Source organism: Letharia lupina (genome assembly GCF_014066315.1).
Source record: "Letharia lupina isolate WasteWater1 chromosome Unknown contig_15, whole genome shotgun sequence".
NCBI lineage: Eukaryota > Fungi > Ascomycota > Lecanoromycetes > Lecanorales > Parmeliaceae > Letharia > Letharia lupina.
The window spans coordinates 131,452-148,714 of record NW_023502984.1 but is presented as its reverse complement, the minus strand read 5'-3'; the positions used below and the strand labels follow the sequence as shown (position 1 = coordinate 148,714).

The 17,263-nt window shown below is 50.6% G+C and overlaps 5 protein-coding genes across 5 annotated transcripts; 2 read left to right on the top strand and 3 right to left on the bottom strand.

Annotated features, from left to right (window-relative positions):
• Nucleotides 1–3,210: 3,210 nt before the first annotated feature.
• Nucleotides 3,211–3,741, bottom strand: HO133_002485 (uncharacterized protein; the record flags this gene model as incomplete). Its single annotated transcript, XM_037293411.1, has 1 exon — nt 3,211–3,741. One exon carries the CDS (start codon nt 3,739–3,741, stop codon nt 3,211–3,213), a length of 531 nt encoding a protein of 176 aa, XP_037150240.1.
• Nucleotides 3,742–6,648: 2,907 nt separating this feature from the next.
• HO133_002484 (uncharacterized protein) lies at nt 6,649–7,578 on the bottom strand (the record flags this gene model as incomplete). The annotated part of the gene is made up of 1 exon (XM_037293410.1): nt 6,649–7,578. One exon carries the CDS (start codon nt 7,576–7,578, stop codon nt 6,649–6,651), a length of 930 nt encoding a protein of 309 aa, XP_037150239.1.
• A 2,525-nt stretch (nt 7,579–10,103) lies between these two features.
• Nucleotides 10,104–11,393, top strand: HO133_002483 (uncharacterized protein; the record flags this gene model as incomplete). Its single annotated transcript, XM_037293409.1, has 4 exons — nt 10,104–10,185; nt 10,237–10,384; nt 10,440–10,704; nt 10,767–11,393. The coding sequence occupies 4 exons, from the start codon at nt 10,104–10,106 to the stop codon at nt 11,391–11,393; spliced, it is 1,122 nt and encodes a 373-aa protein (XP_037150238.1).
• A 3,770-nt stretch (nt 11,394–15,163) lies between these two features.
• HO133_002482 (uncharacterized protein) lies at nt 15,164–15,727 on the top strand (the record flags this gene model as incomplete). The annotated part of the gene is made up of 1 exon (XM_037293408.1): nt 15,164–15,727. One exon carries the CDS (start codon nt 15,164–15,166, stop codon nt 15,725–15,727), a length of 564 nt encoding a protein of 187 aa, XP_037150237.1.
• Nucleotides 15,728–15,976: 249 nt separating this feature from the next.
• Nucleotides 15,977–16,624, bottom strand: HO133_002481 (uncharacterized protein; the record flags this gene model as incomplete). The annotated part of the gene is made up of 1 exon (XM_037293407.1): nt 15,977–16,624. The coding sequence occupies one exon, from the start codon at nt 16,622–16,624 to the stop codon at nt 15,977–15,979; it is 648 nt and encodes a 215-aa protein (XP_037150236.1).
• Between the last annotated feature and the right edge of the window lie 639 nt (nt 16,625–17,263).

The window sequence follows — 17,263 nt, the reverse complement described above, 5'->3', positions numbered from 1 at the left end:
CTTGGATCCTCGAACTTCCATCTCACTTATCGAGTGGGATCTCTTCCGGGGATGGCTCGTCGACCATCCTGTTGCCGTCATCGTTGTTGATTGGTTGAAATGTAAAGTATGGCTTTTGAACCACACATTCATCTGAGGAAAGCGCTGTCAAGGTCAACGATTCGTGTGCCAACAACGGAAGGGAAGGAATCCCTTTCGAAAAAGCGAGCTTCGATCATAAGAAGCATCGAGAACGTGAGTATTGTGTTTTGGAATTCGGTGGCCAGGTCCGGCAGAAAGGTCCGCTCGCTACTGGTCATCGGTCTTTTGGGCTGGTCGCAAAGACAGGAGCTTCTGTTCACAATTCCGAAATAAGTCTGTAAGGCATTTGTTGAGGGATTTGACTAAGACCGCGTGTCCATGGCCATTTTCGCAAGGCTGGATTCAAAGGTTCTGCTTCCAATCTACGCTGTCCTCGCGGGTAACAGAAGAGCCTCACACGAAGCAATCCTCCCGCCTTATCATTTGGAATAATTCTATCAATACCCTTTCTCAAGTTTCAACAGTTGCGGTAAAAATTACCCCTTCTGCTTGTTTTCCTATCTCACGGAGCGAGGGATTCGGGACGAGATCTTTCGTTGGCGAGTTGTAGTAGATTTACGGATTTTGCGCGTATGCAGGCTTTTCTGTCAATCCGTGAGGTTTGTCAAGGCGGCATGGGGTCGCTCTTGTTGAGATCAGGATTAAGCAGTAATCAGATCGCCCGAGCTGACGACCGGCAGTAGCACCGTCACGAGCTTGGGACACGATTTTTGATCTGGCCAAAGTGAGGCTATAGGATTATGCGGTTATCTACCTAGGGTCGCCACTTAGGCCACGAAACTTCCACATCCTCTCGCATACAAGGAATGAACTGAGTGTCTTTATGTGTGGGTGTTATTCAAACGAAAGATCGATAACGAAACTGAAGACAGAATGTGCACGAACGAAGGGAACGTCAAGCGGAAAGTTCTACCGAGTCAGCTGGAAGAGCGCCATGTGCTGTTTGAAACTGCCGGACGATTCATCAGAACGTAGCCTCGATCAAGTCTACCTTTGCAGGCGAAGAAACAACAGAGCGCATCCCGTCACGCTGGCGCGGGAGACGCGTCTGAAGTCCGGATTGATATTGCAGGTTACAGTATAGATAACCCGACGTCCGAACTTAGATCGCAAGCTCTAGCGTACTATAATGAGATGATTTCAACTCAGATCGATAGAAAGCATCTGGGTCTTTCAGACAACCTCTTTCCAAGACAGCCATTACACCCTCATGATCCTTCATATCTCCCACGTGCATAAACCGCTCACACTGTCCCAGCGCCCCTCTCCAAGCCGCGTGCAGCACATCCATACCTCCACTCCCACCGCGCTATAGGTTCTGCATCGAATATTTTCTTCGCCCTGCTCTCCTCTACCGTCACATTCTTCTGCTTCAACTGCGCCAACCTTTTCGGATCCGTCACCCCCCCCACCCCCTTTGACCCACTCAAAATACCTCCACACAGCCAATCTCAGCAGACGTGCGCGACCCTTCCTATTAGTGAGCCCGCATTCGAAATCGGAACTATGCACGGCATCGCGAACAACGGTGCGGTTCTCTCCCAATCGGGTCATCGGAGTGAGACGTGCCGGTCGGAAAGATGTCTGAGAGCGCGAGATGAGGACGTGCGAATGCGCGACCGGAGCTGATGGCGCTACGACCACTTCACCTTTTCGTAAAGATATGTGCTATAAAGAAGCAGACTCGAGAGGATGATGGGATTGTATGATAACGTGGATGGAGGCGCGGGAGAAGCACGCCCGATCCGTGCTGGGCGCGTTATGGGAGAGCGATGTGCTCGGAGGTAAGCGAACGATGGGGACTTACCAACTTTTCCCCCCGTCTGACCCAGAGAGCTGCGTTCGCCGTCTGGCTTTTTTCGAGCTCGATAGATGAGGCAGGGACATTTTTGTGAACGTCGAGACGGGCGCCGCGAACGGCTTTTCCCAATGCCGAAGAAACCGTCTGGGAGGAAGTGTCTCGGCAGCTGCGGTCCATCTTCGCGCTTGAGGTCGTACCGAGGTTCCCTTCTGCTTTCGTTCATGCGTGGTCTTGTGTCCTGGGCCTGACTTACGAGCCGCGAGGGTTTCCTGGATAGTTTGCCAAGATTTGGATCTATATGGAATGGGAGGCCTTTGAACGACTTGAGATTGGTGTAACGTAGACATAGCCTGCTAACAGGGTCGAGATATCGTGCTACTCTCGGGACGAGATCGATGGGGAGATTTTGGGGAGAGAGGCGAGGAGAGTATTCAGGTGGTAGTGAGAGTTGACCGTAGCCAGGAGGGCGTGGTGTAGATGCATCGTCCCCTTTCCTGGTGAACGAGGGGTTGGGGTTGGAGTCCTTGGAGTGGGGGATGGAGTGCCGTTGGCCCATTATGGTTGATTGGTGCCACGATAGGAGGTGGAAGAACCTCGAGCTTGAACACCTGTCTACCAACCTGTTATATTTTAAACGCCGAACGACACTTTCTTTCCAAGACGCCTGTCTAGTAGTCCCCACTTGATTCTAGGGACGGATCTATCTTTCAGATAGACTCCTTGATTAGGCACGACTCTACAGCAAAAGAGAGGAATGGTCCCATGCTGCTTTGATGATCTTGTACTGCCGTGGCATCCCTGGACACCTGTTGTAGGCGGTGGTTTGCGAGTAGAACTGAGAGAAGACAAGGTTTCAAAACACCGATATTGTTTTCATAGAGATGAGACTCGGGCGTTGAATTCATGTACAAGGAGGCCGTCAAAAGGGGCTAGAAATGACCTGCAGCCCACTTTTGCTTGAAAGTCGTATTGATTAATCCGACGCGGAGTTTGACGTACCGTATACCAGGATTCTCAAGGTGTTCGCTTTATCGTGAGCAACCTTCGTACCGGAAAGTTTGATTAGGAGATCGGACGTTGGTGTCTAGAAGAGGGTGAGAGAGAAGAGTTGGAGTGAGGAGAGTAGTTGGATTCTTAGTGGGGCTTGGGGCGTCTGACTGGTTGTTACCGGTGTATACGCCCGTCTGCTATCATGGGGGTTTCAGAGCGCGTTACTTAGACTGCTTGAAATAATTGTTTGCAGATAGAGTGAATGCCCGGTATATTCTATACCGCAGAAAAGTACCCGTGTGATTCGTCCGCTCGACACCAGCAGAAACCACGGAGATCTACCGAACGGTATCGCTATCTGCACCCTTCCCAGCCTCTTTTCCCCCGGCATCCTTTTCATGCTGACGATGATGGAACAACCCCGCCAAACTCCCCCTCTTCCCATCACCCCCAGCATGCTCCCCCTCCTCCTTCCCACGTTGACCAAAGATCCCCCTACGCTCCGTCTTCTCCCTCTCCTTCTGCTCCTTCTTCGCTTTCTCCGCGTCACTTCCCACATGGAACGCGGTTCCTTTCAAGCCCAACAGCTCATCGGGCGGCAACGGTGTGTCATCCCGGCGAGGCAGAAACACGGGACCCCCGGACACGGCGCCGGCGCCCATGGATATCTGGCCCATGGCGAAGGACCCGTCTTGGCCGGGGTTGTGCATTTGTTTTGCTTCGGCCCAGGCGCGGAGGTCGGGCGATGCGGATTGGAGCGCTTGGGCACGGTGGTTGGGGAGGGCCTGGTGAGATGAAGGCGGGTTGATTTTGCTGTCTTCGCCGTGGCGGGGAGCATTGGTGTCGGGGGATTGGGTGTAGTCGGACATGATGATACTGGGGTGGGTGGTATGATGCGAAATCTAATGTCTGGGGTAAGGATTCAGGAAGGGGAGCGGAGCCGGTATTTATTCTCAATATGGCCGCGTCGCTGCGGCTGAAGCATCTTTGAAGTAATTCAGTGCGGAGCAGATCAGACGGTATGAGGAGGCTGTGACGGGTGGAATGATAGGTTTGGTGTGTGAGTGGCGGAGATGGTTATGATTCTTGAGGTAGCTTGTGGTTCAAAAATTGAGGCAGTGCCAAGATATTATTGTACGAATAGATCTTTGTCATGATGGCACGTGCATTCGCTTTAACCTATTGGGGAAAAGATCGCCAAGGAACGGGCTATCATTTTGCTATTTTTATTATATCCATTATCCTTCCATACAACAAAGCTCAAACGCGCGAATTCTTCTCGTTACAATAATAGAGTATATACATCACCTGCGTTTATCACCACCCTCTGAGAGTAAGTGGCTGTTTCTCGACCTTTGATGCCGTAGGATGTCGCCGGCAAGGTATGGAAGGCACGTCTTTTAATGTCTTTCGGTGTGGGAGGCGTGTGGGTGATGGAGAGGGCGGTGAAAAGAGGTTTTTCGGCGTGGGAGATGTGTAAGTGGCGATGGCAGGAGGTGGAAAACAATGACTCTTCCCCCAAAATATCCACAAGAGACAGAGCATCTTTGCTGGAGACACTGTGTCTTTGCGTACAATCGTACCTTCTGCTTTACGACCGCCACGACCTACGTAGTCCCTTTCGCCAGCTGTGAGCACATTGCAAGAACAATCCCGCAGAACAAAATTTGCATCTCCAGCGTTGATGTCCAAGGTCCTGGTGACTGCTGGCCCTCCATTGCTGAATCTGCTAAGATTGGTCGCATATCTGACATTCGCTGAGCATGACTGGCGGGGCTGTATCAACGAGTGTTTGAAGGACTGGAGACAAAATTTCATGGACTAGGCTCGCACGGAATCGACATAGAATTCCAAGTCTACTCTCTGCCAATGCCAGATAGTCTGCTAGCACAACAACAAAGCGCCTGTAATGAATCAGTCTGGAGTCAAAGATCGAAGATGCTTGCGATAATCATGAATTGTATGTGACATTTGCACCCAGAACGACATTTTATCTGTCGACTACTTCTGGAACATCTCCCGGAGGTTTGTGAAGTGCCCTTTGGGATATGATTCTGCGTATGTAGCTCGGAGTCGCGGCCCAAGACGAATGTTGGCCTTGCCTAAGCACTCCATGACATGCTGGACATCGATGCCCGTGCCACCCTTCCAGAGCCCATATCTGAGGGGATACGCGCCAGATCGATGGGCTCGGAGAGGCCCAGAAAGGTGGATCCTGGCTTGGGTATGTCAATGAATGGTAATGGCTCGTAGAGGCTTAGAAAGAGTATTTCTGGCCCGCGTGTGTTCTTCGACAAGTCAAAATGGCCAATCTCCTTTCCTCCGTCGTGCACTTCGCCTCGGGAGTCAAGCGGCTTGCCACGGCAGGTAGATGCGTCGGAATCTTCAGTGAGCGATAGGACTAGTTTGCTATGTTGGTTGAGCTTGACTCCTTCAAGCGTTGATACGATGGATTATAATCGTTGGAAGTAAAAATTAAGAGAGCGAGTTTCTGACATCCTTGGTCTCGGTACATTGAGTGAGATTCGAATTTCGATAACTTCTATTCTCTACTGATGAAGTATTACTCTTTCTCAGCATCTAGTGAGTTCAACACTCCACTACATGCAAAGTAATCTGCTAAGCAGGTCCGAAAATTCTCGCGGCTAGAGTCGAGATCTTCTCGGCGAAGATTGGAAAGTCTCTGACGGGCGATTCGCAACTGATCAATCGAGAGCGGTCTGTCAGGGCATTGGATCTGAAACGAAAGTACTCGCACGATGGAAACTGTGTGCTCTCTTGAACTATCACATTAGTCTTCAGTGCTTATCGCATGACAGCAGCCTGACAGAACCAGCAGCGTCGGGAGACTCTTTCAAAAACCCCGTCTGATAGATATCTTATACTTCGTCCATCGCTTTAGAAAAAGAACACTAAGTCTCCACTCCATAACGAAACCCTAATATTCGAAACACGATAGAGAACGCTTTCGCTACTGCCGTCGCATCGGTGCGTTGTCAGCTCGAAGAATGAGGGAGGCAGGAATAAAGGGGAGAAAAGACTTAAACATTTCCTGTATATTGATTTTTGGAAAGCACTGAGTTGCGTTCACCTTTTACCGCACCGTCACATATAGTCGATCTATCTCACAATCCGGAAAGGACGGGGTGGGAAGGAATTATATCTTTTACTTGTATTAAGCATCGGAGTAATTGAAGACAGTACTGCCGCTAATGATACTTTCCGCCCTCGCAGCCACGCGGTGAATGAACAGGGACTGCTGAAAGGCTGAGCTGCGAGTCGAAACACCGTTATACATGGATACGTAAGCGGCCTTGACTCTTACGCATAGTAGGATAAGCCGGTGGAATGGAACGATACGGCTGGTCGGTCTTGAGTTTTGGTAGGTCTAGGAAGCGGTGTATAACTCCGAATCAAGCGATTCTGGAGCGTAGAAGACATCGAGGGCTTGGTGGAGAGGTTGCGGAGTCGCTGTCTGGGCTGCACTACCACTCGAATACGTTGACATGCTGAGTGCTAAAAGAAGTGACTGTGTATTATCGATATTTCGATAGTGCTGGGGTTGAGAGCGTGTAGACGGTAGAGGGTGATGAGTGAAAGCTGGGTAAGCTTGTTTAGTGAAGGTTTTGGAAGAAGTACAAGAGGAGTGTAAAGAAGGGAGATGATAGCGCAATGTGATGGGAAGTATTTATTGACTAGCTAATGGGAGGCAGAATCAAGTCTATTGGCTTCACCCTCGTAGAAGCCCTAGACTGACCCCGGACCCCTCACGCCACTCATTCCTCTTCCGCCTCGGCATCCTCTTGCTTGATGCCTCCTTCGTTGATCTCCTCATCTCTCTTCGTCTTTGTCGCCTCCGGCCTCTCTATTTCCCCCCCATCTTCCGTCTTCACTCTTGGCTCGGGGCGGACGTTCGCATTGTTGCTCTGCGGAACAGCGGCTTCGGTCTTCTTCTTAGACAGCCGAGCACGTTTCCTCTGCCTCTTGCTCAGCTTCCCAATCTTTGGAGACGTAGAACCATCACCAACGGGGCTAGGTGCTGGCTCCGTTTTGACTACGGGCATCTTGGAACCGTTCTCATCATCTTCATGCTCATCTTTGACGCCAACTTCTAACCTCATCTTCGCAGGCTCCTCGTGCACGATCGCATTAAGCTCCTCATCCTCTTCTTCCACCGTTCCCCTCTTCCTCTTTCTATTCTTGCCACGGCCACGCGTAACACGATCTCTAAGCCTGTCAGCCTGAACTAGACTGGGCTGCATTCCGTATGGCGAAGTCCACTGCTCTGGCTGAGGATGAAGATTGTATGCCGGCTGAATGAGTAGAGATGGCGCCTGGAAGGTGTGAGAGTGGTGAGGTGGCAGAGGCCCCGCGAGGTACGAGAAGGGCTGTTGTGGAGGAGGTGGGTACTGGAATGCGTAGGCATTTTGAGGAGGTGGAAGTGGTGCGGAGAGAGGCGGGGGGTGCTGGTAAGGAGGAGGCTGCACCGGATAATAATTGTATTGGTAATGGTTCTGATGCGGTGGAGGCTGCATTGGATACGCGTAGGAGTAGACGCCGTAAGGGGCAACACCGTATGGGAGAGCGGTATAAGGTACAGCGTCATAAGGTGCAGCGCCATAGGAAGTAAAGCCCTGCTGATAAATTTGATGCTGTGCTGGTAGATAAGCGTTCCCATAACCTGATGGCGGCACCATTGGCGGCATAGCCTGAACCGATCGATACCGCAGTTGCTGCAGTGACCATATCAATACCCTAGGACCGTTGCAAGCAGCATGTGTATGGTGTCTTCCTTGGCATCGCGAGCATAATGGAAAACAGATCTGATCTCGGCGGTGGCGGAGGTGGCAAGTGTCACAGAGGAAGCGTTGCTCGACACTTTGGGTCATTGTGATGGTGTTTCGAGATTCGTAAGCATATGTTGCTCTAGCAGCAAATGCTGTTCGGGGGGCACGAAGGCTTTTCAATTCAAGATCAGAAGTTGAAAGCGCTGTGAGTATTCACTTACACTTACATCCGGGTCGGCTCTTATGTCGGAGTCGTCTATATGTCGTCAATCTCTGGGTAATAGACTGATGTTAGATCGTCTGTCCACAAACACCTTTTGATGATAACGTGTTGTGATCGCGAGCTCGGAATTTCAGTTGTGGTCTTTCCGATTGAGAAAGGGTAGCGGCAAATTTGCCGCGCCCAAGCTCATGTCAACACTCTCTCACGATCCAACACAAATTATCATCTATCATATCATGTTCAAGTCGACAGACCGCGTTTTTCGTTGGCATTTTCTGGGAGCCCTTCCAGGAGTCTACTCGACAGAGGTCCGCTCGATACAGACTATATCTCTATTGACATTTGCAGACTCAAGATTCTGCGCTTCCAGATTCCAGAAGCGATCTGTCATCCAAGCGGCCTTGAAGACCAAGAGGAACGCACAAGTGGTGGTAAAGGTGAATAAAAGGTGGAGATTTATCTTCTGAGTATCGAAATCGTTAAGTCAACGATGTCGTCTTGGGGAAGGCTGGGTCGGCACCAAGCCAAAACTTCGGCCACCTCGACCGTGCATAAGTTACTAGCTCTGGCTTCCAGAATAGCAACACATTCAACAAGCATTGCTTCAATTTTACTTGAGTTGCAATATTTGGTAATTTCCCATGCCTTGCCTGTGATACGTTCAGGGTGCAACCTTTTCCCCCAACTCCAGCGCTGCTACTTTCAAACCACCGCCGCCCCTATCTTCGGCCTACAAAGTGAGCGGAGGCCGCACAGAATCGCTTGTGCTGTGGAAGCGTCACAGTGAGCTCACATCCAACGCGTTTGGCGGGTTTGGAGTGGAAAAGCGGCGTTCGGTGATGAACCCAACCTGGACAGACACACAAGTGCGTGGCATGGAGACCTGCGGGATAGAAGTTTGATTCGATCCGCTCGAATGTACTTTGTTTCTTCTCCTTAACTCTAAAAACGGTTGTCAATCGATTTTGGGCGTGCCCACGTAATGGCTTTGTGAGTTGTTCTGAAAACTTAGTCGTGTCGAGAGCGCATGTTTGAAGCGAACCATTCGATTCGAACTGTTTATCAAAGACTCTACACACCGTACAGGTAGTGGTATATGAGATCCGAGACATGGGTTCAGATCGGGACTGTTCGCTAGCCATACTATTCAAATTTCGAACATTATCCCTCAATTGGCAGACACTCCTCCGGTCCCCGGACGATCCCTGGAGGCTTGGCCGTTTTCCAGTTATGATGAACGGTTGCGCCATCATCAATGCTAGGACTAGAACTTTGGCCCCCAGTGTCTCTTAATTACCGGGGCCTATCAAGGGTCCCCTCAGCCGGAGCTGGAGTACCTCGCTCCAACGCCTCTGCCGGCCTTTCTGGTATGCACTGACTGTATTAGACCTCAGGGTTGCCTATAAGAAAGCGGCATCGGATAGGAGAGAGATCATTTCTTACCCGCACCAGTCCGTGAAGAATGAGGGGTTCTGTAAGAAGAAAAGAGGACGCAGAGAAGATTTGTCTGCTGGGAGGCGCAGGCTTGGCTGTGTGTGGGCTGACGAAGGATGCGCTAAGCAGGGATTTACAGACGCTCTAGTGAGATGAACAACCAAGCACAGTCAACGCCGACTGTGCAACATGGGCAATGCCATCTGCACATATAGCTTAAGGTCTTGCCGAAACGTGTTCTACTGGCCCAAGTGGCTTTATCGAGACAAGGCTTGGGATTTTGCGACTGGATACCACTTACCAAGCGAAACATAATACGAGTACAACTTTGAAGTTGGTGAGTCGCATCAATTCGCGATTCGTCGGTCTTTGACTCTTTTGGTGCCCGCGAATCTTATCCGAAGCTTCCGACGGCCCTCGTAGTAGAGAAATATTCCAACAGCATCCTACTATTACTGCGCCCTCCTGAATACGTTTCACAATCCTTCGCTAACTCGAAAACAAATGAACAGGCTTACTTTATGTGCCTCCGTTCCTTTAGTATTGCGGATAGGACCGCAGGTAATAAGCTTCATTTGCCTATGAATAGATCTCAATGACAGCCCCGGCCGTGGGATCCCGGATCCTTAAGACGGTATGCCCACGCCAGTTCCCTTTCCCAATTTCTACCTTTTCAACTTCTGCTCCCTTGCTACCTCAAGCATATTCGAATCTGCTTGCGTTGCAGTAGAATATATTGGAGTCGCATCTCTGTAGCGCATTTGTGTTACTACATCATTCATTTACAATGTCGTTAAACTTCACCGGAATAAACGTCACGGCAACAGTGGACCAAGCCGAAGACACTTGTACACTATCGGCCTTTTTCAGTATGTTCCAGCATGAGATCGAAAATGTGTGATTACTCATGGGGAGACTAGATAAGACTGAACCCTATGCAAGCGGGTACACCTACCATGGGATTCTCCTCATCGTCTCTGCTGTAACCACGACCCTGTGTCTCATATTCTCCGTTTCACTAGCGAGCGTACATCTATCCAACTGGGTCAAACCAAGGGAGCAGAAACAGTAAATACCTCCAGAAGCCTCCAAGCGATCCCGTCTAATTGTGTATCTTCGACAGGCTTGTCCGAATAATCATCTTCCCTCCAATATCCGGCATATTCAGTCTGTTTGCGCTCTGGTTCTACGACGCTTCATGGGTCTTGGAACCCTTCCCCGAGCTCTACGAATGCTTCGCTCTCGTCGCAATGTTCTATCTCCTCGTCCTCTACGTCGCCCCACATGAATCCCACCGGGACCACTTCTTCATGAACCTCCAACGCTTCGGCGTCGTCAAAAACAAGCCCAAGCTCAAGCACGACAGAGGCAGCTTGCGCTGGTTCAAAGTAAGCTTTTCTTAAATTACTACGAGCTTCCTCTCCCACCGCGTCGCTAACTCTGCGCAAAGATGATCTGGGTCATGGTCTTCCAAATCCTCCCCGTCAAACTCGTCCTGAACATTCTCGTCTGGGTCCTCAGCGGCGTCACCTGTCCCGTCAAATACAAACTCTCCAGCACCGGCACCGCCCTCAGCGTCATCGAGTCCATCGCCACCTCCATCTGCGTCCTCGGCATCGTCTGGTTCGCCCGCCGCATGGCCCCCGAGCTGAAACAGTACAAGGTCGTTTACAAACTCTTCTCCTTCAAGGGCATCGTCGGCGTCACTCTCACCCAGGGTCCCGTCTTCCAGCTCTTCGCCCAGTACCAATGGTTCAAGCGCACGCAGTATGTGTCGGTTCTGGACTTCGCGGTCGGCACGCCCGCGTTTATGACTTGCGTGGAGATGTTTATCGCCTCGGTTGTTTTTCTCTGGAGCTTCTCCGCGGAAGAGTATTTGGAGTTGTCGAGAGAGTTGCCGCGGACTAGGAGTCTGGGCGGCGCGCTGGTGGATGTGTTGGACGTACGGGATATTTTCCACGGCATCTGGTATATGTGTAAGATCTCGTTTTGTTGCGGGGGCCGATCGAGGGCCGTTGGTAAAGAGGTTGGTGGGACGGAGTCGGATCTGGAAAGCGATACGGTTGAAATGATCTGATGGATACGGTGACGACAGCGTGGAGTTTGGCGCGGGGGTCATGGTTGGATATAGTAGGGCGGAGAGTTCGCGGCGGCTCTGCAGATTGTGTCCTTTGAAGATATTGCTGGTGTTTAGCTGAGACATAAGGAACGAGATGACGACGAAGAGGCGGATCTTCTTGGATGACCCGGCTCGGAAGCTTACGCGTAAGCAGGAGGGGTGGGTCTCTTTGCGAATGGACGAGGAGACGTTATGATTTTGGGATGGTGCTCGAGGAGGTGTCGAGTGAACGTGAGAGGCGGGAGATCACTCCGTTCGCCAGGTGGTGCTTATAACGCTGTGCTGCGTCCGTGTGCTACGTGTTCACATTGCATTAAAACCATGGCGGGAACGATTCAAACACGCTGGATGGTCCCAAGATTTCCACTTTCTTTACACAAAGGGAGATCACAAGTTGACAAGTCTTTGAGAACCTTCATCAGCAGTGGTTACTTTCGACAGGCACTCAATCAATGTCATATCTTCTCCAGACTACAACTCTGAGCCCCCGCTCTAGCTTTCTTCCACCACTGAACTATCGCTTGAAAATGGTAGTCTTGATTGTGCTTCTCATCCAGCTCGTTCTCGGCATGGGGAGTAAGCCACTATCCCGCCTTTTCACTTGCTGGACTGCGGTCCTCTCCACCATCTCTCATCTAAACAGCAACAGTAAGATCCTCAAACACCTCTGGAATCAGAGCCCAGATCGCGCCATCTGTGTACCTTGATACCATGACTCGGCCAAGTGGCATACTCAGAGGCCACCATGTACGCGGGCTTTTGACCCCGGATTCGTACGTCCGGGGTCTTCTTTGGGCAAAGGTCTGTCCATCTCGTTTGTCACACTGAGATCACGGTACTCGCGCTAGCTATTTGCGGGCGCCGGCGTTTCGTGCGCTTGGAATTGGGGTTTCGGCGATTTAGGTCGTTGTTCGAGACTCTTGCTTTCGGCAGATGTGTTCTTCTGGGTGTTCTTTCACTGCGTCATTTCTTGGCCAGGCCTCGTTGCTGGATTTGGTAAAACTTATTTATTGCAATTCCCCGTTGTGTTTTTTTAGCATTTTCTGCTACCCAGGCAGTTACAAAGGTCAACGATGGCATGGTGTCACCGCACGGTAGACTGTTTTGTGCTTTCGAGCGAGGAAGTCTGCGTGTTGTTTGGTGCCTTGGGAACATACGAAAACGAACTCCTGGCTCTACGCGACCGGATTTCTTTGTCGAATCTTTCCGTAGTTCTTGATGCTCAATCTTCTTCGGTTCCTTGTCTGTTCACGCTCAAGGGATCACGCCTCACAATGTCCTTGGGAATCAGAGCATGTGCTAGGCTGTATGGACTTGCTCCACTCAAGTTTCTAGGAACTGCTGGGAATAGTTTTGCGAGAGACCTGAGATGGCGCACGAGACAGTTGGGGATGCTGCGCTCAAAGGGGCGAATAGCAGGCTTATATGCAGTATAGTGACAGGAGATTTGGAGACTTAGGGTAATAGAACATTGATGCCTGAAGATATGGTATCGCCATCATTCGATGTGTGGGCCCATCTTGCCTGAGATGGCAAGGAACAGACTTGACGAATGGCAACTTCCTACTTGATGCTCCTCAATCGAAGCTAGCTGCTCCGGCACTAGGTATCTTGCGGCTGACGCCCCACCAGGATCTCACCGTGAAGCAAGGCCATCGTCAATCAACAAGTCGTTTCTGTCATCCTGAGCCGTCTTCTACAAACTCCACAAACTATTGTTGAGGATTTTTTCTGAGGTATACTAGATGCAGCCATCTACTCTTGCATCTCATACTAGAAGCTATGAGGACCAGCGTCCCCAATGCTGGAAAGATGTCCAGGCTGAGACAGGCTACCAGTCTTACACGTCCTTTTTGGAAGCTTCGCCCGAAACAGAGCCGCGCTTCAAAGACTTATTGGGAGGCCTGAATCAACTGTATAGAAACAATCTTCATTGTGGCGACCAGGGTAGTTTTGGCAATATCTTCGTACTCAATATACTGAAGGATGCGCACACGTCGGTCAACGTGGAAGTGCAGACGAGGTTGGGCGGTGGTTCTAGATGGTGCACTCAGATACTTCAAAATCTGCGGTCGCGACTTGAGAATGTCCCGGCGAGAGTCGTATTGTGGTCGATCCCTTCGAGGTGTTGCCCTTACCCTGGCATCATCGACGCGCCCTGGCCTAAGCTTACAGATACATCGTTCTTTCTTTGAGACTCTGCTTTCGATGGGCGCAACTAGCTACGCCAGGACCCCATGTTACAATGACTCCTTGAGGCCTAATAGATCGGAGTATGTCAAAATCGGTAACAGCGTTGCTATCGTGGCACGAAACTATCAATTACAGGAAGGTGCTCCACCTAAAGAAGCGGAAGCTCGAGATCACATGCAACTTCACATTGGGAACTTGTCGATCTTAGAGTCGAGGAAATCCATCCAGCTCTGAGGACGGCAGATTGACGAAGCGAAACGAGGTAAGAAGTCTGAGCTACCGAGTTGTAAGATGGTTTGCTGATCAGATTAAAGTCAAGGTATGTTGAAACCCGATAAGTGTGATCTTATCACACCCGCTAACAGGTCTAAGCCACGATCTTGGCTTTTGTTTACGTCCCGATCAATCTTGCCACTTCCATATTTGGAATGAATCTTCAACAGCTGAGCCAGAGTGGTCAAAATGTTTGGGCTTTTCTTGTAATTGCAATCGCAGCTTTGTTGGTAACTGCCTACATGTGGTTCTGTCTTGAACTATACAACAACGTCATAGATTGGAAACGAAGAGAGGAAATCCAAAGGAATCCATTTCACCGCGGTCGCATGCCCAGACGCAGTATCGCGGTCAGGATAGCCTTTTTTCTTGGGTTCATGTATGACAACTGAGTTTTTGTATTTGGGTCATAAAAGGAAGTGTGTCAATCAGCAGTAAGCTGAGTATTCAGCGGCAGAATCTACTCGACCAATGGTTTTGTCAGAACGCCGAGCCTTGTCAGTCGGTTGTTCGAAGTTTCAGCGTCACAGGATGTCTGGGAAGAAGACATTATGTCATTTATTCACGTACAGAGATCTCATACAACAAAGCTGTGGACATGATTTCCTTCCCAGACGATATTGGCGCAGAAAATTCGATCGCTGCAAGAGGAGGAGTACGTTTGCTCTTTATTGACATAGCTTTTCAGACAAAGGCAAAAGCATCAAACACGCTGATACCGCTTTCTAGACACCTAAGCCTCTGTCAGGACAATAGTCGGGTTGCTTTCTCTTCAGAAGAACGACGTAAAGATGAAGACACTATGTAACTCAGCGCGGTCCGAGTTGCAACCCGACCTACGTGGACATCTGTTATAATGCGTATGGAAAGGGGAATATAGAGTCTATGGCCATTCACGAAAATGATGGGATGCTATCGGAAGAGGTATATGTCTAGCACTTACACGTTCACAAACCGGACAAATACCCTTTTTTTAAAACACGGTCGTCGTTCGCAAGTTAAAGGATCGGGTGGAATTAGAAAAAAAGCACAAGTTTCTATCAAGTATGCAGAGCGCCGCGTTTCCCACAAGAACAAACACAATCAGGCCTACTACTTACTGCCCTCCACCCCATGAGATATGTCCAGTGCTTTCCAGTACTTTCCGTGCAGCTCCCTCAATCCTTTATCCTTCAATCCTATATCTACCCATACATCCACTCCCTGTGAGCAATTGATCCCTCACAACCAACTCCCCCTCACCAACCCCAATTTCCCTCACCATGAGCATCCGCATCCTCGACCACAACGGCACCGCCCTTCAGCTCTCAGCACGCATGAGCGCCGACTTCGAAGCGGAATTGCGTCGCATCGGAGAAGCACCAGCCCCGCCCACCCTCAACCTCTGGGTTTCGAACCAGACACCCGACGAGCTACTCCAGATCCTGAAACGCATGCCGGGCCGTCCAGCTGATGAAAGCGCACGGGGTGGGGTTCAGGAGCTGCAGTCTGAGATTTCGGTTCCGGAAGATAGCGATAGGGATACTGCGGCAGGACACCAGGTCGGAGACCCGAAGTCGGATATTCAAGCGGTCGGACTGCCCAGTAAGCCTGATTATGCCGCCGGGACTGGTACGTTGTGGGCCAGCGGTGGTGTGTATAATAGTGTCTATCAGCGCGAAACTGGGCACATCATGGCTGACCCTGGCGGACTGGGTGAATTGGTGGTGAGGGATGGGAAGATGGTGAATTTGCGGGATGAGCAACGGGAGGAACTGGGAAAGGCAAAGGAGAGAGAGGATCTGGAGAGAGAGCGCCAGGAGAGAAAGGATGGAGAGAGTAGGTAGGAACGGCGGAAATGATGAGGGCAATGAGATGTGAATGAGGGATGTGGGTTCAGGCTTTTGTGGTTTAGCATGTTGGGATCGATGGGAGTTTGGAATATCTTAGAGACTCTCCTCGCTTGTGGCGCCCGCGGTAGTCATGAATATGCGTGGTCTTAGAAAGTCATATGCCCTGGCAGTACTTTGCACCTTTAACTTCACCATAGTAAACGACAGCAACTCCACTCCCCCTCTCGACGTCCCTAGACCCATTCATTGCCTTGATCCACAAGGCCGGAACTCCGCAACCAGAACCTCTTCAAAACAGGTCCCGGAGTCTTTCTTCTCCCACTTGGCTTCCCCAAGCGCCGTCCCAAGTCTCTCCTCGATCAATCGCACACAGTCAACCCTCTCCTCATCCGCGCGATCCTCATCGTGCGGCCTGATCCCTCCGTTATAGTGATCACTATAAGGCTTCAACCGTACCTCCACGCGCACGACGTCGAACCCGCGGAAACCGCCCGACACTTTCGCCATCCCTGCGGAGAGAGTCCACCCCTGCAGATCGAAATGACAGATCCGACGCCGAATGTCGGTGCCACCGAATTGGCTCAGCGACTCCGCAGTGCGGCGCGAGATTTCGTAGTTGGGGCTTTTGTGGTGCCCGAAATGTATGGGCGGCATGGCGATGTGGAGGTTTTGGATCAGAGAGGTCGGAGATGGTTTGGGGGGCGCGGGTAGGTGTTCTTTGCGGAGGGTCAGGGCGCGGAGGCGGTAGGTGCCGTGTTTGTAGAGGAGGGGTGTGCCCTCTTCGTTGAGTTGGCGGCAGGCGAGTAGGAAGGTGAAGCTGGGGGAATGGGCAAGATAGATGTAAACTTCGTCCCGGAGTTCGCGGGGGAGGGTGAAGAGGGTGGTTGGCATGGTTGGAGGAGGTGACACAAAGGTAGGTTTCTTCTTAGTCTGTGTTAGTCTGCCTAAGGGGATCTTTAGTTGATGATTTCTCTGTATGATGATTTGAAATCCTGGCTCAAAGTTTGGAATAATGCTCGTCGTATGAGAATGGTGAGAAGGAAAAAGGTATCGTAGAAATAGTAATGGCAATCGAAATCGAAGCGCTAATTTTAGGTTGTTGACATCTCTTTGCCCCTATTGGCTGATTTTGACGGTAACGTGCATGTAGGATCGCTGCTATCCCATTGGGGGACCTTGGTTCCTTCGCAATCATTGGATCCCGGCGATACTTTTCCAGACGTGTAGGTAACGACAGAAAATGTAAAAGGAAAGCGCTCTCCCAGAGACATCTTAGGCCATAGTTTCCTCCTGGCGGTAAGGTTCCAATACCTCCCGGTGCCTCCATTTTCTGCTTCCAAGAATATCCGAAATGATGTATGTATTGTATGTTTCCGCCGCTCAAGCAGAAAAGGCAGAGATCGAAGCTAAGACAGTCAGTCTAGCTACGTGCGTATCTGAGTGCTACGAAACACCTAGTAGCACAAACGGCTGCGTAAGAACTCTCCGGAAATGCGGTAATTAGAGAAGGCATCGTATCCGCAGTAATTC